The 24921-nt window shown below is 40.6% G+C and overlaps 1 gene segment (V, D, J or C); it reads right to left on the reverse strand.

Annotated features, from left to right (window-relative positions):
- The window catches only part of LOC127194822 (T-cell receptor beta-1 chain C region-like), a 231238-nt gene extending 213068 nt beyond the window's left edge, over window positions 1–18170 (reverse strand). Inside the window, 2 exon segments of the C gene segment in view lie at window positions 17695–17982; window positions 18122–18170. Of these exon segments, the coding sequence occupies window positions 17695–17982; window positions 18122–18170 (337 nt within the window).
- Between the last annotated feature and the right edge of the window lie 6751 nt (window positions 18171–24921).

Below are 24921 nucleotides of genomic sequence, written 5' to 3' on the forward strand. Positions count from 1 at the left end.
CAACATAGAGGCCACATGGGCTACTACTACAAAGAATGGGCTGTCTGTCCATCATTCATCATCTGGCAGTGGCCTGGCTTCCAGGTCCAGGCACTGCTGGCTTCCAGAGGGGAACAGGGGCCTCCAGATCAAAGATCTGGTTTCTTTCTCAGGGGCAGCTTAGAGCACTGAGGGCTAGGCCCCTGTGCTAAATGAGGCTCCCAGGCTCACTGATCTCACCCAGAAGGAGGAAATGAGTTTCCCTTTAGGTGTTACAGTTAGAGTTCACTTCATGCATCAGGAGGCCCAAATTTTTGACCTTGGGGTTGAATTTACTGTTTGGCTTTCCAGATCTTGTTCTCATTTTATCACAAACCTTTGTCACTATCTTCTTATAATGAGAAAGTGTACAATGCATTTATATGTGTTATAAATTAGGAATGCTACTTGTTACTGCATGAGAGAAAGTGATATCATGAATCTCAGAGGATACACTGATCCTGGAATTTTGAAACATTGAAAAAGTCATAATACTTTGTGATTCACCAAATACCTTTGAATGAGAAGAAAAGCATTAGTCACTGAAGGCCAGGGTTAGGACATTACTGTTTGACTGTGAAATATCTCACACAAGCTCCCTATGGTAGGCACTATCTACAAGCAGTGATGCTATTTAGGGGTGATCTTGAAAAAGTAGAATATAGGGCCTCTCTGGAAGAAATACTATTATCACTGTCTTGTCTTTGTGCCAGTGGCTTAAATCAGTACTTTCTCCCACTGAGTCTTTACTTCTGCTCATAGTAAGATGAATGTCACTCAGACTTAACATAGGTATGGAAGCCATAGAACCAAGGAATGAGATATGAAACTTCTGAATCTGCTGCCCAAAATAAATAATTCCCTCTTTGAAGTTCCTCATGTTAGGTGTTGAGTCAAAGTGATAAGTCTGACTAATACTCTCACACTTCCTTTCCCTGCTTCCTTTTTTTCCACCTTGAACTCAACACCAATATAAAAGTTTCATGTTGAAGGAATGCTATTTGCATTTTCTACTCATTATTCAGGCACATGCATCATAAAGAGGTAAAAATGAAGGACTAGCAGCTACAGCGTCCCTATTAGTAAATGATGAGCGTTCATGTTTACACAGCAGCCACTCTCTCTACTCACTTTCTGGGTTTATTGGAATTGCTTAAATGAATTGAGACTAATGAGACTTAAGCTGGAAAAATCCAGTATAGCGTCCAGAAGTTGTCTCTTATGTGGACATCATTTTGAAAGCACCCATAACCTCCATGAGTCGCATAATTTAATACATTAAATATATATACATATATACATGTATAAAAATCATGTTAGATTTACATTATATCGCACAGACAAAACTCGATGTTACATTCAACCAGTCACTTGAGTTTGTTCTAAAGATATACATAAACTGTGCCATATATTTGGAAAACAAACAGCTGATAAAGGCATATCTTCTAGATGAACAGGACTAGAAATATCTTGCAAAGATTTTCAAGTCCCATAGAAGAATTGTCCAACTGTCTGGGAACCAGTACAACGCCAGTGTGAAAACCTTATACGTTGAAATCATTGTGCTTGAGCCAGTTCTGGCTTCACCTTTTCAAACCCATAACATCTGCTGTAGTTCACAACCTTCGAAAAGGCGTCAGAGGGAAAGTGGGTACACACACATTGGTAGCTTTAATCAAATACATAGCTTTGTTTAAATCAATAGTTTATTGGACTTCGCTTTTAGAACAGCCTTGCTAAGTTTTTACTTGGAAACACAGTAATAGTTGTTACAAGATATTTTGGTACCACTGTGAAACCCAAGATTGTGAACTATAAAAATCTGTCTTTTTTTGGTATGGTTTAGCCTTAACATACAGCTTTTAAGAAATTATTATAATTTGTTCGATTACATCCCAATTGTTATCACCTCATTGTGTCTTCCCATTTTCACCCTCCCTCCATCTTCTGCCATTCCCCCTCCCCTAGAACTCTGACACAAGGAGACCTCCTCTCCCACCATAAGACCACAGCCTATCAGGTCTTATCCAGATAGCCTGCTTCTCCTTCCTCTGTGTGCCCACCAGGCTTCCCCACTAAATAATTGAATCAGGGCACCAAAGTTCAAGTCTGAAGCAGTCCCCACTCCTCCTACAACCTACAACCATGGAGAAAGAGCTATCCGTATCTGAACAGAGGGGTCTAGGTTTACTGCATGCATTGTCCTTGGTTGGTGCAACAGTTTGTGCAGGTCCCACTCAGTCCAGACCCGTGAGCCTTGATGGTCTTCTTATGGGGCTCCTGAACCATCTGTGTCCTTCTATATCCCCATTCTTCCAGAACACTCTCAGAACTCCACCCAGAGTCCAGCAGTGAGTCCCAGCAACTGTCCCAATTCTCTGCTGGGTGGAGTCTCTCCAAGTACATCTATGTTGGGCTAATATCCACTTATAAGTGAGTATATGCCATGCATGTCTTTCTGGGTCTAGGTTACCTCACTCAGGATGATCAATTCAAGTTCCATCCATTTGCCTGCAAATTTCAAGATTTCTTTGTTTTTAATAGCTGAGTAGTATTCCATTGCTAACTCACACCTTTAATCTAAGAACTTTCTATTTATTGTAAACAGGTGATTAAGATGTGGCTCAGCCAGGTCTAACACATACTTTTAATCCAAGAGCTTTCTGTAAACAGGATTTAATAAAGTTAATCCTAGGTCAATGGCAGAGCAAGAAACCAGCTGACACAGATAAAGAATAGAGGAGGGACTTTGAGAGAAGGGTATTTAAGACAGTGTAGAGATGTAGGGGCTCTTTAGCTACTTGGCTTTTAGGCTTTTGGCTTTTTCCTCTTGGCCTGTTGGGTGAGAGAGCAAGGCTTTTCCTCCAGACCTGTCAGCTGAGCTAGCCAGCTGTTAGTCTTTGGGCTTTTGGCTTTTGGCTTTTAGTGTTTGCCTTTTCCTTCTGGAATGTGAGCTGAGTAGGAAGGCCAGCTGGGTGCTTTCTCTGCCTCTTTGAGCTAATTAGTTTTCACCTTGTTGGGGGCTGGGGCTGAGAAGCTTATGAAGCAGTAAGACTCAGAGGCTGAAAACATTCTAGGCCTATGCTAGATTTTGGGAGGCTAGAAGCTTTCAGCACTAGGAAGGAGCAAGTAAGCTGCTGAGACAACAAGTGAAATAGGAAAATAAAAATTCCTTTTACAAACAGTAACTGGTATACCTATTATCCAAATTCTTCTGCCTCTGCCCTTGAGTGCTAGTGCTTAGTGTTACAGCTCTGTCCCCATGACTGTCTAACCTTTTTACATCTTAGATTATGGAACCTCAGAAGAATGTGTAAGGGTGTGTGTGTGTGTGTGTGTGTGTGTGTGTGTGTGTGTGTGTGTGTGTAAGTTTTTTGGTAAATTTTTCCTTTACTTAAGATATATTTAATTAACAAATATTTACTATGCTTAAAGTTAACAAAAATAATGAGAAAGAATAGGACCTTATTTTTATTGAACTTAGATATGTATTTATGTGAGCCCACTCACACATGAGGATATATAAGAGCTAAAGACCACAAATAAATAAGTATAACTAAATACACACACACATACTTTGTTTTTAAAATAGTGATTAGGTGTTTTTAAATCAAGGTAAAACAACAATATCGTATGATTTTCAGGGTGAATTGACAGGGAAATTCTCTTTGGAGAGATGATTGTACAATGAGCACTTGCGTAAGAAAGAACTACGTAAAGAATGGATGAAGATATAAGTGAGTATATACCATTTGACTCTTTCTGCTTCTGGGTTAACTCACTCATTATGATCATTTCTAGCTCAATCCATTTATCCACAAATTTCGGGAATTCCTTGTTTTTAATAGCTGAGTAGTATTCCATAGTGTATATGTACCACAGTTTCTTTATCCACTCTTCTACTGAGGGACACTTAGGCTGTTTCCATGTTCTGGCTATTATGAATAAGGCTGCTATGAACATGGTTGAGCAAATTTTCTTGTTGTGTGCTGGAGCATCGTCTGGGTATATTCCAAGGAGTGGAATAGCTGGGTCTTGAGGAAACCCTATTCCCAGTTTTCTGAGATAGCACCAGATAGATTTCCAAAGTGGCTGTACTAGTTTGTAGTCCCACCAGCAATGAAGGAGTGTTCCTCTCTCCCCACACTCAGAGGAAGGACAGCAGGTAGCCAAGAAGAGACTTGATACCCTATGAGAATATATAGGGGGAGGTGATCCCCCTCAGGAACAGTCATAGGGGAGGGGAATAATGGGAAAATGGGGGGGAGGAGGAATGGGAGGATACAAGGGATGGGATAAACATTGAGATGTAACAAGAATAAATTAATAAAAAAAAAAAAAAAAAAAAGAATGGATGAAGAAGACTTCCTTATTCTATCCTGAGTTTATAACAACAAACCAACACACACTCAGTTTTATTTAAAATAAAATAATACTGTCATCTACCATTAATAATTACTCTTCCATTGGTTTTTCTTATAGAAACATGAAGATACAAACTATGATGCTTAATACAGTAAAGTATAATGAGATTTGTGGGAAAAAGAAGGAAAGGAGAAGAAAGTGATGTGAATGAAGCAAACAAAACAAAACAAAACAAACAAACAAAAAAAACAAAAAACAAAAAAAAAAACCTAAAAATAAACAAGTAGCATTAGAAAGGGAAAAAGACTAAATAATCATGTGAAAGACAGTCAGATATTAGCCCTATAATAGAGGATAACCATTCTATAATCCACAGACTTAAAGAAGCTAAGTAACAAGGAGGACCCTAGGGAGGATGCTTGATTTACGCTTAGAAGGGCAAATAGAATAGACACTGGAATTGGTTGAAGACAGGGAGTAGGATGGGAGCCTAACATAGATGTCCTCTTAAAGACTCCACCCTACAGGGGAACAAGACAGATGCTAAGACTCACAGCCAAACTTTAGTCAGAGCACTGGGAGATAAAAAAGTGTGTGTTGGGCGGAGGGGGCGGGGGTGAAAAGACCTAGAGGTGACAGGAGCTCCACAAGGAGACCAACAAAGCCAACAAATCTAGATGCAGGGGTGCCTACAGAGACTGATGCACCAACCAAGGACCACACATAGAGAGAACCTAGACCCTCCGCTCAGATGTAGCCAATGGGCAGCTCAGTCTCCATGAGGATCCTCTAGTAAGGGGAGCAGGGGATATCTCTGACATGGACTCTGGGGCCTGCAATTTGATCACTTCCCCTGGCAGGGCAGCTTTGCGGGGTCACAGAGGAGTAAGATGCAGGCTGTCCTAATGAGACCTGATAGGCTGGGGTCAGATGTTAGGGATGCAGAGCTCCCTCTCTCAGAGGACTAGAGGATGGGAAGAAGAGGGAGGGAGGGTGAAAACAAAATGGGAGAAGATGAGGGCAGGGGTTACAATCAGGATATAATGAGAATAAATTATAAAATTTTTTTATCTCAATGGTTATCCCAACCCTTGTGTCCCCCCATTCTTCCCTCCCCCCCCCCTTTTCCCCTTATTCCCCTCCCCTATGACTGTTCCTGAGGGGGATTACCTCCCCCTGTATATGCTCATATTAAAATATAAAAAAAGTAAGTTGCGCCTAGGCTCTCTCTCCTTCTATAAAATATGAACAACTGATTTCATAGGACAGAGTGCGGGCCTTCACCATTACCTTTCAGAATTATATGTGCATTAGTGTGTACTGATGATTGCAGAACAATGTGCCCACCCATCCAGAAAACAGAGCTATGTATTCACCTGGCATAGGCATTTCCATGCTCCTGGGCATATATCAAGAGGAAGGTGGGCGATGGTCATGAATATCATGAGATTTGGCAAAATGTAGTCTTGACACTGAATTGCTCCTTCTGGCTTGGCTTTTCTTGGTTATATATTCATGGGGTTTTCAGGTCAAATGACACCTGGGTCTAAATGCTGAGAAGAAGCTGGAAAAGCTTTTCAAAGTAAATAATAATGGCTCACAGATAAAAGAGGTATAACTATATACCAAAACTGTATGTCCCGCCAACCAAGTCCTTCATGTCACCAGGAGCAACCTCAGAATGTCCAGACTGTCACTTGAATAACTATAGAATGTGCAAAGCACCCACCATCTTTAAAATAAAGGAGAAATGGCCAGAACAAGTTGAGCTCTATTTGTGCTCCCCCCCCCACCCCCCCGCCAAATCAGCACTATAGCCTGCCATGTGATTTGTGAAGCATAAAACTCAGGCAGGATTATTTTCTGGGGTCCCTCAGCTTGGTGCATGTAAGGTACATGCTAGTAAGGTCCCGCACATCCCAGGTATCATATCTGAGACTTAAAATTCAGTCCTCTGTTACCCATCCCTCAAACACTCAATGTAAGTTGTCTGTATAAATGCTCTATATCAAATGAGAAAGCCAAGACATAAAAGAACTCAAAAGATGCGTACCTGAAGTGATCACCAGAATACAGTGAATTTGCTTCACAATATTCTTTTATAAACAATGATGAAGAGATCCAAAAAAAGAAACCCTACTTACTATAGGCCCCTTTAGTTTGTTTGGTTTCTTTATCATTACTGAGTTTGGGTTTTGCTATATAGCCCAGACAGCAATTAAAGTCCCAATCCTCCTATATTCTCAGCCTCCTTGACATTTGGGCTGCAAGCTGTGCTACCCATTTTTCTTATTATAATAGATTCCTTTTTAAAGACATATTTTTGCTTTGGGATGCCTTGCTGGACCAAAGCTGTGTAAACCAGGCTGGTCTCAAATTCACAGATTTCAGCCTGTCTATGGAAATAATGTCTTAGCAAGATCTGGGTCGGGCTGGCCTATGGCCAAGCAGCAGGAAGCTTTCATCACAGGCCTCCTTCATAACTGCCCCCTCTCAAGCACCACCTTAGCTTTGCAGATCATGTTGAATGAACAAGAATCGTACAGCCCATTGGGACACACCCAAAGGCAATTAGTATGTAGAAAGGCCTGAGCATTGCTCCTCATTCTTTGTGGTAATAATAAGGTGCCAAGGGCGACTAAAGAAGTACTTCAATGTTACTCAGACCTTGTAGAATACTCCAAAGATCACGAGGATAGCAGGCTCCTGAAATTTTGAAAAATTTACATTGATCTGACATTCATGTGTCATATTGGGTATCTGGAGTAGTACTTTATGGTCGTATTTAACAAGATCAGCCAAAAAACCATTAATGTAACAGAAAAGCAATATATCCAATCATGTGAGATGAAATATAAAAGGTAAATATATCATTTGTATAGATAACTAAAGGGTGATTTTGACATTGTTACTTAAAGACAGATTATATACATCTTAACAAAGTATCTGTAAGCATATTTCTAGATGAAAATTTGCCTTTAAGTCTTTCATGAGTTCTCTAATGAGTCCTAAAGATACTTTCTCTGCCATCACCTCCCATTCATATCCATGGTGCCCACAGACATATAAACAGGTGTCACCCAGAAGCTGTGGTTTTCACACTGAATACCTCAGCAGGGCTTTCGGGCTTGTTTGGGGAGAACTTGGTGGAAGGAGACTGGTTTCTTGCTGAGATCTCTCACTTGCCATCAGCACTGTGTCTCCAGAGCTGCAGAAATAGATGCTGCTGTCTTCGGGCCTAGTCTTGCTCACTGTCAAAACTGAGAATGTTAGGTTTGGGTGGCTGATAGGAAACTTGTCCTTTGTGAATCCACTCTCATATGTGGCTTCACGGCCTTGATTCGAGGTTGCCATGAGCACCAAGCTCTGTCCCTGGAACTGTCGGTACCAGAACATCACAGTGGATTGACTGTCAGCCACACACTGGATTTTCAGAGAGATTCCACTTTGACAGATGCTCCTTTTTGGCTTTTGGTGGACGACGACACTGAACACAGAGCCTAGTTTAAGAGAGACAGAGACCATGAAGGCAAACAGCTTTGAATTCAGACACGGCTGAAGACGGAAAGATTTCTGGTTTATTACCCCTGCATCACCTCACTCCCCAAATCATGTGGGACACTCCCCAACTTCTACCACAACTTTCTGGCAGAATCCTCTACACTAAGATCTCTCCCTCGTCCTCTGACTAGTATACTCTGTTTTGGCAGCACACAGTCCCTGTATACCTCAGCTCAGCATTAACATTAGCCTCAGACTCTGCTTAGGACAAAGCTCCTACCTTGGCCCAGGAGAAGCAGCAGGAGAGTCCACATCCTTAATCAATGCTCTCTGTCCTGAGAAAAGACACTAAACCATCAAACATCAAGCTCACACCCATCTTTCCTCCCCACACCGTAACTGCTTCCTTACTTGTTCTGTTCATTTCCTTGCATAGGAAGTTGAGTTTTGGTAAACATTAAAGAAAGAAAGAAAAAGCATTGCCCTCTAGGGGAACTACTAAGCCTTTCACTTAAGAGATACATTCCGTTGAAAGGCATCCCAGAATGCACTTACCACCTGCACAACATTCATTTATCCATCATTATCGAGTACCACATATGCGCTACTCTTTGATTATACAAAAAAAAAAAAAATGAGATGCAATATTAGCTTTAATGAATTTTAACTGTCTGTTGTCTTTGTCATGCTGCCCCTAACTGAACTTGCTTTTCCTCCTCCAACATGCATGTAATAATAATCTGGCATCTATTTCTGAAGTCCAGTCCTTCCATAAGTGTCATTTCCTTTGTTTTGTCCTTTAGGTTTAGAAAGTCAGTAAGGTACTTTTCCTCACCTGCCTCATTCATTAAATCAAAATTTATTTGAAGGTATATATATATATATATATATATATATATATATATATATATATATATATATATTATATATGACATATACATAGCCTCATATATTTTCCCTTAATTCAATATCATACTCAGTAACATTTTAATTAATTTCCACCTATTTGTAATAACATTTATTGTATTCTAACTCAGTTCAGTATAGACTATGAATTGAGTCATTCCAATAGAAAGGCTGACCATGGTGCTATGATTTCTTGCTATTATTTGACTATTTCCTTATATCATACAACAACTTACATAATTTATTTGTGAAAAAAATATCACAGCGGATTTTTTACTTCCTTGAATTATCTTTGAATTTATGGGCTGATTTATTTTTAAAATTTAGAGTCTTAGCCAGGCAGTGGTGGCACACGCCTTTAATTCCAGCACTGGGGAGGCAGAGGCAGGTGGATCGCTATGAGTTCAAGGCCAACCTGGTCTACAAAGTGAGTCCAGGACAGTCAAGGCTACACAGAGAAACCCTGTCTCATAAAACCAAAATAAATAAATAAATAAAAATTAGAGTCTTTTGTTTTGTTGTCTATCCATGAATGTTCTGCTGCCCTTGTTGATCAGAAGCTATCCTTTTGAACTAGAGATGCAGACAATTATGAGCCACAGTATGGTTGCTAAGAGCCAAGACTGGGTCCTCTGCATGAGCAACAAGTACTCTGAACCTCTGAGCCACCTCTCAGGCCCCAGGATAGGTTATGTAGTTAATCTAATCACTGTATCTTATAAATTGAAAGGTTTTTTACAAATAATACCTAGAGAGCTTAACTTACACAAATTCACAAAATCTAAGAGGAAGGGGCAAACTTAGGAATCAAATTTATTTGTTTATTATACAAGAACCATGGATTAACACCAGAGCTGCGGAAGATGGCCTCATTTTACAGTTTACTGTGCCTTACCATTTTGCAACTGAGAATGGTAAGCCTGACTTCCTAAAGTAAATGCAGAACTCAGCAAGGCAATCTTGCAAAAGCAGCCTATCTTTGTTTCCTCTGATTGCACATTCTGTTATAAAATCATGCTCTCAGTTTTTCTTTCACTCGCTCCACTTATATTCAAATAGGTGTATACGTGTCTGTGTACACATCACACATGTGTTCACCTGTGTGTTTAATGGGTATAGGACAATGAATCAGAGGTTTGTAAACTTAAAAATTAACACTATCAAAAAGGTAAATAACATTAGGTTATTTTTTATTAAAAACACCATACATGCAGACAGTGTATTTGGATCAAATATACTCTCTGTATTCCTGCTTGCACATATACCTCCACTTTTTTTTTTTTTTTTTTTTTTTTTTTTTTTTTTTTTTCTTCCCAACTCCATATGCTCTGCTTTTCAAAAACTCACTGAGTCCACTTTGTGCTCTTTGTATGTGTGTGGGCATACGATCATGTACTGGGCTATGACTAGCCTCTTATGTCCCATGTCCCTGAAAAGAACCCCTCCTCCTCCAGAAGTTATCAGTTTCTTGATGACAGTGAATTATAAAATGGTGTGGAATTGTCTATAAAACTCAGATAGGATGTAATTTTCAACACATTTCCCTACTAACCCATCATATGAAAGATACAAAAAAGACATTTTTATTTATGTTGAGTGTAAAACTTTTACTTTTATCTCACTCTTTCCAAGGCTGTTACGGGGTTGTGTCCCCCTTAATAGTTTATATAGTGAGCACAAAAAGAATAGAGGCCATGGAATCTTCAAAGTGGAAAAATCTAATTCAATCTCACAGATAAAAGTCTCACAGTGACAACATGACAGTAGAACTAATGAGCGATAGATCCAGATTGGAGCAGAGGTTTCCAGAGACACAAATGTTGGCAAAATGCAGACTGTGTGTCAGCTAAGCAAAACAAGGTTTCATAGCCTTGCAACAACCTAGATGCACAGTGAGACAGTAATCCTGTCAAGGGAACCCAGATTCTTCTTAAACATCATTGTAGAAAGGAACCAGAGCAAAAGAGTCTAATGCTACTGGGCAGGTGTTGACAAGACTAAGCCAATTGGCGCATCATGTAGCTACTGGTCAGCCATCAAATCCCAAGTAGAATTACAGAACAAACCATTTAAAGTATATTGACAGGTCCATAAACTGGGTGGCTATGAGAAAATTACTTTAATCTGGGTTCTTTGGCTTTTGTTTGCCTGATTGGTTTTTCAAGGTAGGGTTTCTCTGTGTAGCGTTGTCTGTCCTGGACTCATTTTGTAGACCAGGCTGACCTCCAGGTCACGGAGATATGCCTGCCTCTGCCTCCCTGAGTGCTGGGGTTACAGACATGCCCCACCACACCAGACTCAGGCTCATTGTTTTTAATTGTAAGAAAATATTGTCTGTATGTCAGGATTGTTGTGTTAGGTGGCCTGGACTATTTCTTTAATCTCTACAGAAGAAAACACTACCTCAAGCTCTCATTTTCCTGGGTTCCTATAGCAAGAGCTCTGCCTGCTGCGCACCAGCAAAGAATGTCGGGGAAGCTTTCACTTTAAATTTATTATTCTTTTTAATGTTTCCTTGAAGTCATCCATCCTCTTTGACTCACATGAGCTCCTCTTCAGCATAGCTCCCTGAGCCCGGAGGGAAGAAATTTGATGAAGATACCTCACTTAGGATCTGAGTGTTCCAAAACTTCTCCTCCCTGCACACTGTGCAGCTGTGGGTCTCTGTGTTAGTTTCATCTACTGTAAGAGGAAGCTTCTCTGATGATGGCTGAGTAAGGCACTGATGTATGGGTAGAGCACAAGTTGAATAAGTGGAGAGGAAGGAGGATCTGGAAGGAGATGGATACATTATCATTATATATTATAAACATTTTAAAAAATAAAAACACATAAAATATTTTCCTTTTTGTTTTTTTTAAAATTTTCATTATTTATTTATTTAATTTTAATTGACCAAGGCATGACAGGTACAGCAAGGAGAAGAATAGAGCCAGAGGACAGCTGTCCAGAGGTGCAGACCCTGCCACCATCTCCTGGTGCTGACACATTGGAGCTGTCCTCAAGAGCTGGAGCAGCCCTCTGAGGGATGGAACCCTAGAGGGAGGGAGTGCTAGGAAGCAGCGATTGCATCACCTTACTGGCCTCAGCCCTTAGGCATTTTTGCAGCTGGAGTCTGTCATGGATTGTTTGCCTTGCCAGGGCACGCTGTAGATTTGGAAGGAGCAGAGTGTCTTCTTTATCAGGTGGGACTGGTCATGGAAAGGACAGTCAGCCAAAGACACATTTGCCTGGGCCTTAGTACATGTGGTTCACCCTATCTTCACATCCAAAAAGTATTTAACCAGGTCTCCCCATTCAGGGGACGTGGTCAAATATGAGGCACCAGAGTACGTGTGAAAGTCAGACCCTACTCTCCACTCAACTGTGGAGAATGTCCTGTCCATTGGCTAGATCTGGGTAGGGGTTTGAAGTTTACGGCCTGTATTGTCCTTGGCTGGTGCACTCAGAGGAAGGATAGCAGGCTACTAAGAAGAGACTTGATATCCTATGAGCATATACAAGGGGAGGAAGCCCTCCTCAGTCACAGTCATAGGGGAGGGGAGTAAGGGGAAAATGGGAGGGAGGGAGGAATGGGAGGATACAAGGGATGGGATAACCATTGAGATGTAATATGAATAAATTAATAAAATAAAATTTTAAAAAAGGTATTTAACTCCAGGCACGATCTGCTTACTTGCCTTTACCACCTGTAAGGTGCGGCTGTGGTACGTCTTTGCGGGCCTTGTTGTACTCGGTCATGGCGAAGTTCAGCGCTTCCTTCACACCTTGCTCTTTGGTATCTGCATCCTGAATGCCTCCCAGTAAACACCGCAATATTTTTATTTTTAAAATTTATTTATTAAAATTTATTCATATTATATCAAGATTTTTAACCCCTCAATTGTGTCTTCCCGTTTCCATCCTACCTCCGTCTTCCATCTTATTCCGCTCCCTTAGACCTCTAAAAGGGAGCCCTCTTATCCCAGCATCTGATTACAGCCTATCAGGTCTCATCAGGATAGCTTGCACCCTTCCTCTGTGTTCCTGCACGATCTCCCCACCAAGGGGAGGTGATAAATTCGGGAGCACCAGAGTTCATGTCAGAGGCAGTCCTCACTCCCGAAAGTAACCATGAGCTGTCCATTGCCTATATCATAACTAAGGGTCTAGGTTTTCTGCATGCATTGTCCTTGGTTCGTGCAACCCCCTCCCTCCTCCTGGGTCCAGATCCAGCAGTCTTAATGGTCTCCTTGGGGGGTTCCTGAACCCTCTAGGTCCTTCCATCCCTCTATTCTTCCATGCTACTCACAGCACTCCTCCCAGAGTCCAACATTAAGTCCTAGCACTGTCTTGATCTTCTGCTGGGTAGTCTTTCAGAGGACATCTATGTTGGGCTAATATCCACTTATGAGTGAATATATACCATGCATATCTTTCTTGGTCTGGGTTCCTTCACTCGAATGATCATCTCTAGATCCATCCATTTGCCCAAAAACTTCAAGATTTCCTTGTTTTTAATAGCTGAGTAGAATGCCATTGTATAAATGTACCACAGTTTCTTTATCCATTCTTCAGTTGAGGGACATCTAAGTTGTTTTCAGATTCTGTCTATTATGAATAAAGCTGCTAAGAATATAGTTGAGCAAATGTCCTTGTTGTATGGTGGAGCATCTTTTGGGTATATGCCCAGGACTGGTATGGCCGTGTCTTTAGGTAGCAGTATTTCCAATTTTCTGAGAAGGTGCCAGATTTATTTCCAAAGTGGTTGTACAAGTTTGCACTCCCACCAGCAATGGAGCAGTGCTCCCCTTTCTCCACATCCTTGCCAGCATGTCATTTGAGTTTTTGATCTTAGCCATTCTGATAGGTGTAAGATGGAATCTCAGAGTCATTTTGATTTCAATTTCCCTGATATCAAAGATGTTGAGCATTTCTTTAAGTGTTTCTGGGCCATTCGATATTTCTCTCTTGAGAATTCTTTGATTAGTTTTGTACTCTGTTTTTAATTGGATACTTTAAAAATCCATAGCCCTCCTGTATACAAATGACAAATGGGCTGAAAAGGGAATTAGCAAAACTATGCCGTTCACAATAGACACAAATAATATAAAGTATCTTGGTGTAACTTTAAACAAGCAAGTGAAAGACTTGTATGAAAAAAAAAAAAAACAAAAATAACTTCCAGTCTCTGAAGAAACAAATTGAAGAAGATATTAGAAAATAAAAAGATCTCCCATGCTAGTGGATTGAAAGAATCAACATAGAAAAAAAAAGACCATCTTATCAAAAGTAATCTACAGATTCAATGCAATCCCTAACAAAATACTTATATACTTCTTTTCAGACCTTGAAAGATTAACTCTCAAGTTCATAAAAAAAAAAAAAAACCCAGAAAAGCCAAAAAATTTCTGTACAATAAAAGATCTTCTGGAGGAATCTCCATCACTAATCTCAAACTGTACTATAAAGCAACAGTAATAAAAACAGCATGGTACTGGCACAGAAATAAGAATCAAATCTAAGACCCAGAAATAAACTCAAACACCTTTGAACGCTTGATTTTTTTTATTTTTACAAATAAGCCAAAATCATACAATAGAAAAAGGACAGCATCTTTGACAAGCAGTGCTGGTCTAACTGGATGTCTACTTATTTAAAAAAATGCAAATAGACCCTTATTTATCATCCTGCATAAAACTAAAGTCCAAGTGGATCAAACACTCTAAATCTTTTAGAAGAGAAAGTGGTTAAGAGTCTTGAACTCATTGGCACAGGAGATAACTTCTTCAACACAATAAATGGGACCTCATGAAACAGAAAAGCTTCTGTAAGTCAAAGGACACTGCCAAGAGAACAAAGTGACAGCCTACAGACTGGGAAAAGAACTTCACCAACCCTACATCCGGCAAAGGGCTAATATCCAAATTATATAAAGATCTCAAGAAAAATTTTTTGTATTTTCATTAAATATTTTTTTACATATACATTTATATTATTACACATATATACAATAAACTACCTATAGCAAAAAGAACTATGACACAGTCAGGAATTATATAAATGCTACTTTCTTAGTGTTTTGACTTTTTTTATTTGGTAACCTTGAAGATAACAACTTTCCTATCTTGGTGTATCTAAAGTTCTGAATGTAAATCAATATCTATCTTATCTCATCATTATCAACTTAAAACATCTATCTAGGCCTAAAAACATCTTAACCCCTAAACAACTAAGCTTAATTTTAAAACTAAACTATCTGTTATTCAACCCCATAGGAGACTTGAGAAGGAATAAAACTGATTACCTGTGTATACCAGCAGTGCAGGTTAGTAGTTGTCCAAATGAGAACATGACAGAGACAGTTTGCTTCCTGAGTAGTCACACAAAACGCTCTATAACATTGGAACATCGCCCGTCGTCTTCAGCCTTCTGGCCCAATATATCTGACAGACATTTTTGTGAGCAAGTAACAATTGAGGACTTGCTTACCCTGCCTTGGCAGAGTTTGGCCATTGACTCTGCATGCATCCAAGCTTGCCCTATTTTAGGCAGAATTCTGTCTGTGGTAGAAAAAAGGAGCACATTTTTGCCACATTTGAAGCCATTTCCATAAGGAGGTTCTTTGATGCTCCCATCATCCTCCTTGAGTTAGGTTGGGTGTTGTCAAGAGTTAACCTGTATTTTTTTCTTTATTGTTTGAGAAATGTATGCATATATTATAATGTCTTTTGTTCAAATTCACTCATCCACTTCAAACTTTCATTTAGTACTGGATAATTCACTGTTAGATTGGCCTGGTTTTATATTTAAAACCTGTGTTTTCATGAGCAAACTTAGAGTGGCCTTTTTCTGTTAAATCTTCCATTGTGAAATGATATATGTGTGTTGAAATAATAGGGAATATTTTCAGGAGAATAGTGAGGCTTTATGTGCCTCTAAGAGTCTAAATTGTGAACATTTTTATATTATTTTCAGTTTAGCAAAACTCAAACTTTCTACTTCAACAATTGTTTAGTCCCTTTATATGTATTCATTTCCACTAATGTGATTTCATCTCTGCATATTTTTATTTCATTCAAGTTCCCCTTCCTCTCTAATTTTGATGTAATATATAGTTGTGACAGAAGAAGAAAGTGGCTATTATGACAAGAGAGGACCTGAAACTATGACAGGAAACACTGACCTAGGAATTTGACTCTACTGGAAGGCAAATCATCCCTGGTGGTGATGAAAATGAAAACACTACTCAGACCCATTCCTTGTCTTTTATCTGACCTGAGTCTTAGCAATGCTTGTTGTAGGCAATAGTAGATTTATGGATCATGTCGAGTGTGCACACTCACAAAAGATTCTTGTTAAGTAATTATATTCTGTGATGATGCCTTGTCTGTTCTTTTTTTTTTTTTATTTTTAAAATTAATTTATTCATATCACATGTCAATTGTTAGCCCATCCCTTGTATCATCCCATTCCTCCCTCCCTCCCGCTTCCCCTCTACTCCCCTCCCCTATGTCTGTGACTGAGAGGGACCTCCTCCCCCTGTATATGCTCATAGGGTATCAAGTCTCTTCTTGGTGACCTGTCATCCTTCCTCAGAGTGCGACCAGGCCTCCGTATCAATGGGACGTGCTCAGAAATGGGGCCCCAGAGTTTGTATGAAAGTCAGACCTCACTCACCACCCAACAGTGGAGAATGTCCTGTCCATCGGGTAGATCTGTTCTTGATGTTGTTTTCAATCAGTAGACATTTGATTCCTGGACAGTCTGTTCCTTCACTGCAAGGAGATTGCACACAAAATAGAATACTTTTTTGTTTTAGAGAGTACTTATGGTTTTGCCTACTATTATCCCACATCAGCTCATGTATGATCTCTCTTGCAAACTGAATCCTAAACACAATAAATATTTACTCTTCATCCATGACTTCCTTAGTATAAAACTGTAGCATGTAATAATAACACATTGTCATAGGACCAACTAGACAGCTAGGTAAAAGTACCTGTAGCCAACTCCATAAACCTGAATTCAATCTCAGCAAGCCATCCTCTGACAAATGTGTGAATGGTCACACTCGCAAAACATGCTACTGCACACGCACAACTACAAATATAAATAAATGAATTTTTAAGTTGTAAATATGTTGTTACAGCTTATTGTCTCAAAATATTTATTTAATTTGTAATGTGAGACTCATTTAATATTTTCTGTCTTTTCTCCCCCCCCCCCAAAAAAAAACACCCAAAACAAACAAACAGACTTTTCCAGTGTTTGTGAGGGTGATTACAGCCTGGCAAAACCGCATTATGGTTTATTCTTGCTCTGACTAGAAACTTTCAATGAAATGTAATTGATGAGAGAATCTGAAGTCTTGTTTGTTTGTTTGTTTGTTTGTTTTTATGAATTAAACTGGTTTAGTTTTAAGTGGAACAAATAAAATCCAAACTGTATAAACTTTTTGATTTAGACAGACAGTAAAGTTAGGTAAAGAGCTAAGAGGTGTTAGCGCCCCCTGGTGACAGAGAGCAAAGTAATCAAAGCCTAAGAAAAGGGATCAGGCTTAAAATGAAAGGCTGAACTTATTACAATGTTAGACTGAGTTTTAGTGTAAATATGAAAGAGCACATCTTCATGTAGGGTGTCAGTCTCATGAATTCAGTTTATGGAAAGCTCATACTTTGGGGTAGGTTAAGTTCACATTGTCATCATTGTCTTTTGAAGCAAAGAGACTATCTTGTGCTTTTTTTTTTTTTTTTTTCCTAAGATGTCTGAGTTTGTAAAGGCTCCTGTTTCTTGGCTACCTATTTCTAACTGGCACAAATGTGACATGAAGGACCGCATCATGCATGAGGTAGAGTCAACTTCTTCCCATATCTACTATTTTTTGTGCAAAGAGGATGTGGCTGTGCAGAGCTGTGGATAAACTGCTGGCACAGAAGTACACAGATGTCTGCTTGGCTTCAGCAGAGTCCAGAATCAGGGAGAAATCCTCTCGCTTCTCCCGAGAGACTCTGTATCCTTCAGGGATGTCTCCTTCACTGTTACTATCAACATCATATGAAAAATGGATCAGCCGTAGCCCCAGACCGGGGTCTTGTCGATACCAGTACATGCGTTCATGGTTCATATCCTGGGTACATTCCAGCAAAACGTTCTCTCCCATTCTTTTGATCAGGTACCTTGGTGTCTGGGTTACTTTCATGTCCACAAGGCCTGTTAGTGGAGGAGAGGAGGAAGTGAAAACAAGGCAACCAAGCAGCACGATACTCGAAAAATCTGTTACGCAAGGCATAGAAATAACAGTAAACAGTTTGCCCTCAATGGCCAGGACATACCAATGTCCAGGACTCACCTGCTCCCAGGAAACATAGCAGCACAGCAGAGATAAGCCTAATTCTCATGGCAGTTTTGAGGAGAGTATGGGTCCTTTTGCCACTCTACCACTCTAGATTGAATGCTTACCATATCATTGTTCTTGACCACACTCATGAGCGCCCTCCTTCATCTAGACTAGAATATCTGGATGTCTCAAGAAAGGGAAAAGCATATCACAGAAGTCCATGTGCCCTTTTCCTCCCTCCCTCTCTTCCTCCCTCCCTCTTTCCCCCCTCCCTCCCTTTCCCTTCTCTGTGTCTTTCAATGCATATGTATATGGAATGACACAGATTTAGTCTTCAGGAAGTATTTATTTTTCAGAATATTTACTTCTAATAATTGTCTTCTGGGTCCATAGATTGAGGAAATAGTAATTGATGTGTTTCAATATGCAATTAGCTAATTCTTCTTACAAAGCATCCCTTTTCTTCAAGTTTCACTGATGGTAGTGACAGCAATGGTGTAAATATCATTTAAAGGTTTACCAAAAGGGCTGATGAGGACAATGAACGGTGTGCTGAGAGTGGGTGTATGGGCAAGAAACAAAGTGTAAAATACAGGCAAATAATTTGAAGAGCATATTAAAAATGTTTCTGGTTTTGTCATGTGCCAGAAATTTCTAGCAGTGTTGGTGATTGGTGACTCCATGCAATATCTGTGAATATATTAACAGTTTGCAAGTGCACAGTGTAGTAGGACATACTTACGTGAGAAAAGTTACATTAATATGTAAATGATCTCTGACACACATAGATAAATGAAATAAAGCTTTTGTGAGGCCAGAAGCATTCCATCCCCTACCAGGTGTCCCTGAACTCTGGCTACCACTTCTGTGGAGGTTCCCTCATCAATTCCCAGTGAAGGATACATGGCAGAATAAAGCTAATTCTGTTACTGGGTCTGGACTGAAGAGTCCTAATTGAAAGCACCAACAAGGAATAGTGGAAGGACAATACTGACAGCTCCAGTAGTTCTCTGGCTATGGGTTGCAAACCCTACAGCTGTCACATGTCAGAGATCCTGCATATCGAATATATACATTGCAATTCACAACAGTAGCAAAACTACAGCTGTGAAGTAGCAACAAAATTATTTTGGGGTTGGGGGACACCATAACATGAGGAAGTATAGTAAAGGGTTGCAGCATTACGAAGGTTGAGAACCACGTACATTTTAAGCTAAAGTGGTTCGTTGTAGCTTCTACCACCAAAGCACCTGAGACCTCAAGTGCGTTCCTGTGTCGGGAGATAAGTAATGCTTCAGAGTACTTCTTTTCTGTGGGGACAGTATTCCCACCCCACCCCCCCAGCGAGGGCAGGGTTCAGGAAGTGAGAGTTACCTCCTCACTTTGTGACAACCAGTTTGTGCACTGAGGATGTGACTTGCAGCGTTGTGGTCTAACTGATTACAGAGAGCAGAGAGTCTACGCATTTAAAATGGAGGAGAAATACTTAGTCTTGTTTTGAGAAACCCCATACCTTGTAAAGACTTGTGTTTACTTAGCATTCCAAAAGCCAAGTAAAAAACAGGTTAAATATCATCCTGATAGCAATCACATATGGAGGGCCATGTGCATATTCCAGTAGCATCACAGACCTATCTGTCCTGACGGTGATATCTCAAAAGTGCCTCCGTGAAACTGTGACCTATAGATATTATGGGCAACATACAGAGGATGTAGGAAGGATATTAATGTGTACGCGTAAGAGCTAGCAAATGTAGGGTCTGCCACACCTATTTCAACATCATACCTATGCCTCTGACTTACCAATTTTAAGAAGTCAGCAGGCTACACAACAGAGAATCCCAGGGCCTTTCATGGTGGGTAAGCTCCTGATGGGTCTGTGTGTTTATGCTAGCTCTTCTCAGGGAGAAGCACACAACAGAGAACCCATCAGGCTGTTAGAAGATCACCCAGCCCATCAGGATGCCTCTAGGAATCTTCTCAGAGGAAAGCACTTGTAAATGAGCAGTTCATCACTTGGAGATGTGATCTGGCACGGGGGCATCACTGATGCAGAGTGATGGGTGGTTTAGCGTAGGACATTCCGTTAGCTCCCCAGAAAGGAGAAGGGTATATCAGGAGTAAGTATGGAGACTTACAAGCTCACAGCACAATTGTCATGAGACTGTTAATTACATAAACTGAAAGGCTTTCATCTCGAGTGAGATATGTGTGCAGGAACAGCTGGCAAGCTGGCAGTCAGGGTGACTGGTAGGACGGTGGTCAGAGGAATCCACATGGGAGATTATACAGTAATGGCAAGAATGGAGAAAAACAGTAAAAGTTGCAAGGAACTTAATGCTTCCAGGTGTGGAAAACAGTGCTATGGATTTGGTGTGGAAGGACATCAGAGGGGCAGTGAAAAGCTACTTTGTGAGCTTGCACACCAATAAATAACAAAGTTTGATTTGATAAACAACTCAGAATATGGCATTCTCACTCACCTACAGAAAAAAAAATATCGGTAATAAAACCAGCAGTGTGAGAAGACTCATATTTGTCAGGAGCAGCTCCTTGAGCTTTATTGTCTCTGAAGATTAAAGCCCCACAGGGAGAAAGGAACACAGTGACACAGTGGCACTCTAGACCTAATACAAGTACCTTGTTTTATCTCTGTTTTGAAAGGCACTGTTGTATAAGAAGTTGAGACCTGTATCCCGGAAGTCCTTTGCTACAGGGAAGTGCATTGCTGCAAGTCCCTGAGGCTGGGGGTTGGTGGGTGGGAGAGGGCTTCCATGGCTGTTGGCACTGGGAAAAGATGTTCCTTCCCCCTGGCTGGAGTAGGGTCTCCTGATGAAGGAAGCTTTTTGCTCATGTGGCTGTCCTTTTTGTGCAAAGAGCAGCTGGAGGTGCGGTGCTGTGCTCACTGCTGGCACAGAGGTACAATGATGTCTGGTTGATGCTGGTAGATTCCAGTGTTAGGGGAAAGGTCATTTTTTCTTTTCTAGTGACAGCATATCCATCAGAGGCATCTCCTTTATAGATAATATCAACATTAATTGAGTAATAAATAAGCTGAAGAGCCAGACCCAAGTCTTGTCTATACCAGAACATAGATTCATGATCCATATTCTGAGAGCAAGATAGTAACAACTTCTTCCCAGTCTCTGCGATGAGATATCTTGGGGTCTGGGTGACTTGAGCTTCTGTGGAGCCTATGAATGAAGAAGAATGAAGGTTGAGACAGCCAGATGGGTGAAAAGAGTTAATGCTGCAGCCTTCCAGGGAAAGATCTGAGCTTTGGTCTATAAGCTGCAGCCGTAGGTCCCTCATGTGTTCCCAGACTCACCTATTCCTAGGAGACAAAAGACCACACAGCTCAAGAGACTGGTGACCATGGCGATAGTGTAATAAAATCCCTGCCTTAGTCAGTTCTCTGTTTGCCTGGAGGCTCTCATCAATATATGTGATGTTTCTCCATCCTTAAGTACTTGGGTGCCAGAAACATTTGAGAGAGGAATGCTCCTCCCCTTTTCTGCAGCAGTTTAGTGAGTTCACAGGCACAGACTGTCATTTCTTCAGTTTCTGTGAGGCTGTGTGTCTGTATGCACATGCTATGCTTTTGTATTAGCACACCCTTGTGAAAATTGTCAAATATTTATGTATTTTAGATCCTCACGCTCTGAACTGGCATAATGTGTGACTATCACCTAGAAATGTGAGAACAGAAAGTTTACTCTATCAAAACAGCATTTTATATTTAGAAGCTATTTCTACTCTCCAGAAAATGTTCCAAGCATCTTCATTAGCCTAACCAATGAAGTGTTTTCTTAGTCACTGTCATTTAAAACATGCAAAGGTGTAAAAATTCAGTCAAATTTACACCACAGACTATTTTGCCACTGTGTATCCCACTCATAAACTCAGAACACATATACCTTTTTCTTTAGAGATGAGATTTGGTTGTTGGTGCCAGAACCAGCATCTGCTAACCTGGCTTTGAAATTTAAACTATAGAGGATGGAAAAATGGCTCAGTGGTTAAGAGCACACTTGAACTCCCAGACGACTTGGGTTTTATTCTCAGCATCCACATGGTAGCTTAAAATTGTGCGAAACTCTTCTATTCTTCACTGGCAACAGACATGTGGCATAGACATACATAAACACACACAAGAAAATCACACATAGACATAAAATAATGATAGAAATTCAATTAAAGTGTACAGATTGGGTAAGATTTTATATATTTATGAAAAAGAAGGACATGAAAGGAACATGATCACATGTGTGTGTTTGCATAAAAATATACTTATGTCAATTGCTATGTACAATTTTTGTAAATCAAATTCCTAAATCCAGGAAAGAAAAGTTGAATGTATTCACAGTATGCAATATGCTCTTTTGATAATAGTGTCCCCTTCATGCTTTTCTTGTGTAGTGTTGGAAGCAAAGCATTTCTGAGACAGGAAGAAGAGCAAGGGAACATCCCAGCCTTCCTAAGGTTCCCACCCTCAGCCGTAGCCTCCCGAAAGTCTCCAGAATTTTACTTGTGGGGAGCCAATACCATAGCCAACAAGCATCTCGGACCTTGGCATAATACATCGAGTGGACCTGGGGCAGGCTGCCTTGTGACCTCTTTCCCTCCTTGCCTCAGGGTACATTCCAGAAGGCTGCCTTGCCACCTCTTCCCCTCCCTCAAGGTACTCTCCAGCTGTTCTCAGTATTCCAGGAATTACAGAGGCCTTCAGAGGATGAGCGAAACCCCGAAAGTCTATAGATAACCCCTTGTGGTTCCAGATGCCTAACAATTCCACCTAGCCCCAGAACCACAGGGGCCCTCACCCTGCCAAACTTCCTGACTTCCTGATATCTTGTGAAAACCACCCACTCAGATCATCCCACTCAGCCTCCTGCTTCAATGGTATATAGTTGCCTGTGAGAAAATTAAATTTGGTCAGCTTGATCAGACTCCTTGACTTGCTGTCCGTTCTTCACATCTCTTGTCCCCCATTCTCTCCCTAGGGGTCCGAGGGTCCCAGGTGATTGTCCGGCAGGTCTGGACATTTGCTGATTTATTTTCAAGCCCAGGAAAGTTGTAAGTCCTTCATCCCCATTTTCAGGGCTGTGAGTTTGGCTCCCAGGCTGCTTCATGGTGGAAAGTGCAGGCCCATCGACTCTCTCTCTCCATATTAGCGGGGTGAGGAGTAGTTGGTATCGTGGTATGTCTCAGAATAGTCTTTCTTCTCTGCAACTTCTTTCCTGAAGACAGTGTAGAGAAAAAGCCTGACTTACCTTCACACAGAAATGTTTATATCGCCTTGGAAATCCTCCACGCAGCTTAGATGTTCCTAATAAAAGCAAAATAGTGTTTAGCCTCAAACATACATTGAAGAAAATAATTTCATATTACCTAGCAAACTTTGATAGCTAAAGTTTACTATCAGGAATCTGGCCCTGTGCCCATAAACGTAATGTTAAAATCTATTCTAGCAGTCTTTTCCTGTGTTTATAGTGCTTCCCCCGTCTGTAGAGGAGATGATTACACTTCCAAATATATTGCTTTTCCTTAGGTATTTTTCATATTAGGTGTAAAATAAGAGAAAAAACAAAGCAACCAGACAGGCTGGTTCAATCTTCCCATCCTGTGCTGATTAAGTCAGTCCCTGAGGCACATCCCTCCCCTGCTCTTTGCCTTTGACCCTGGAACTTTGCTTCTCTTTTTCCTTGTCTATATAAATCAAGACACTGAGATGATGCAGTTAGTTTGAGTTCAGTTGCCTTTACAGTAGTAGAAGGCTGTCTACTTCCTACCTTTTCTATCATCTTCTCCTCTGATCTCTTCTATCCAAGCCTACTATACTCTAGAATCTGAGAGGCCAATTCCGCTTTCAGTGCACAGCAGGCTTGTATGCCTTTAACAAGAAGATCTAAAAGGAAAGAGGTGTCTTATATTTTTGGTTGTGAGCCTAGCCTTTAACGGCTGAGCCATCTCTCCAGCGCCTCACATTTGACCATGTCCCCTGGAGGGGGAGACCTGGTAGCACTCAGAGGAAGGACAGCAAGTAGCCAAGAAGAGACTTGATACCCTATGAGAATATACAGGGGGAGGTAATCTCCCTCAGGAACAGTCACAGGGGAGGGGAATAATGGGAAAATGGGGGGGGGGAGGAATGGGAGGATACAAGGGATGGGATAAACATTGAGATGTAACAAGAATAAATTAATAAAAAAAAATGAAAGAGGTGTCTCTTTTCTCTCCCCAGTTGGCAATCTAAAGTCATGCACACCATTTTATATGTCTTCCCTGCTTCTCTTTCACTATTTAGCTTTGCTCTCTGTGTCCACTATCTTCTTCCTCCTTCAAGACACAACTCTAGGCCTTGTCTCCAATCTACCCATCCTGGGTAAAAGTATCTTCACAACACACAATGCTTGTATCGCATCTTCAGTGGAGGAGCCATTTATAAAACCCTGTATGAGAACACGTCACCTACACACCTATCTTTACTTCTGTGTGATTTTGAACCCAGGTATGGACTAACAGAATTAGCATCATAATTACAATCACATCACTTTAACCTCAGCCTATTTTAGTTCTACCCTATTTCACCCTGTTCTCTACCACCAACCCCCAAGAATCAAAATTTAAAAATATGTGCGTGTTTTAAAAACTACATATATGTATTTAACCTTGTCACACTCTCATTTATTAATGTCATATAAGCAAAGGATCAGCAGTGGTTCCATTCTTGGGTCTTCCTTATACCAGCACATTTTGTCACAGTCCATGCTTTGAGAACATTCCAGAGCAATTTTGTTTCCTACCCTCAT

The sequence above is a fragment of the Acomys russatus genome, chromosome 10 (assembly GCF_903995435.1).
Source record: "Acomys russatus chromosome 10, mAcoRus1.1, whole genome shotgun sequence".
NCBI classification, from domain to species: Eukaryota; Metazoa; Chordata; class Mammalia; order Rodentia; family Muridae; genus Acomys; species Acomys russatus.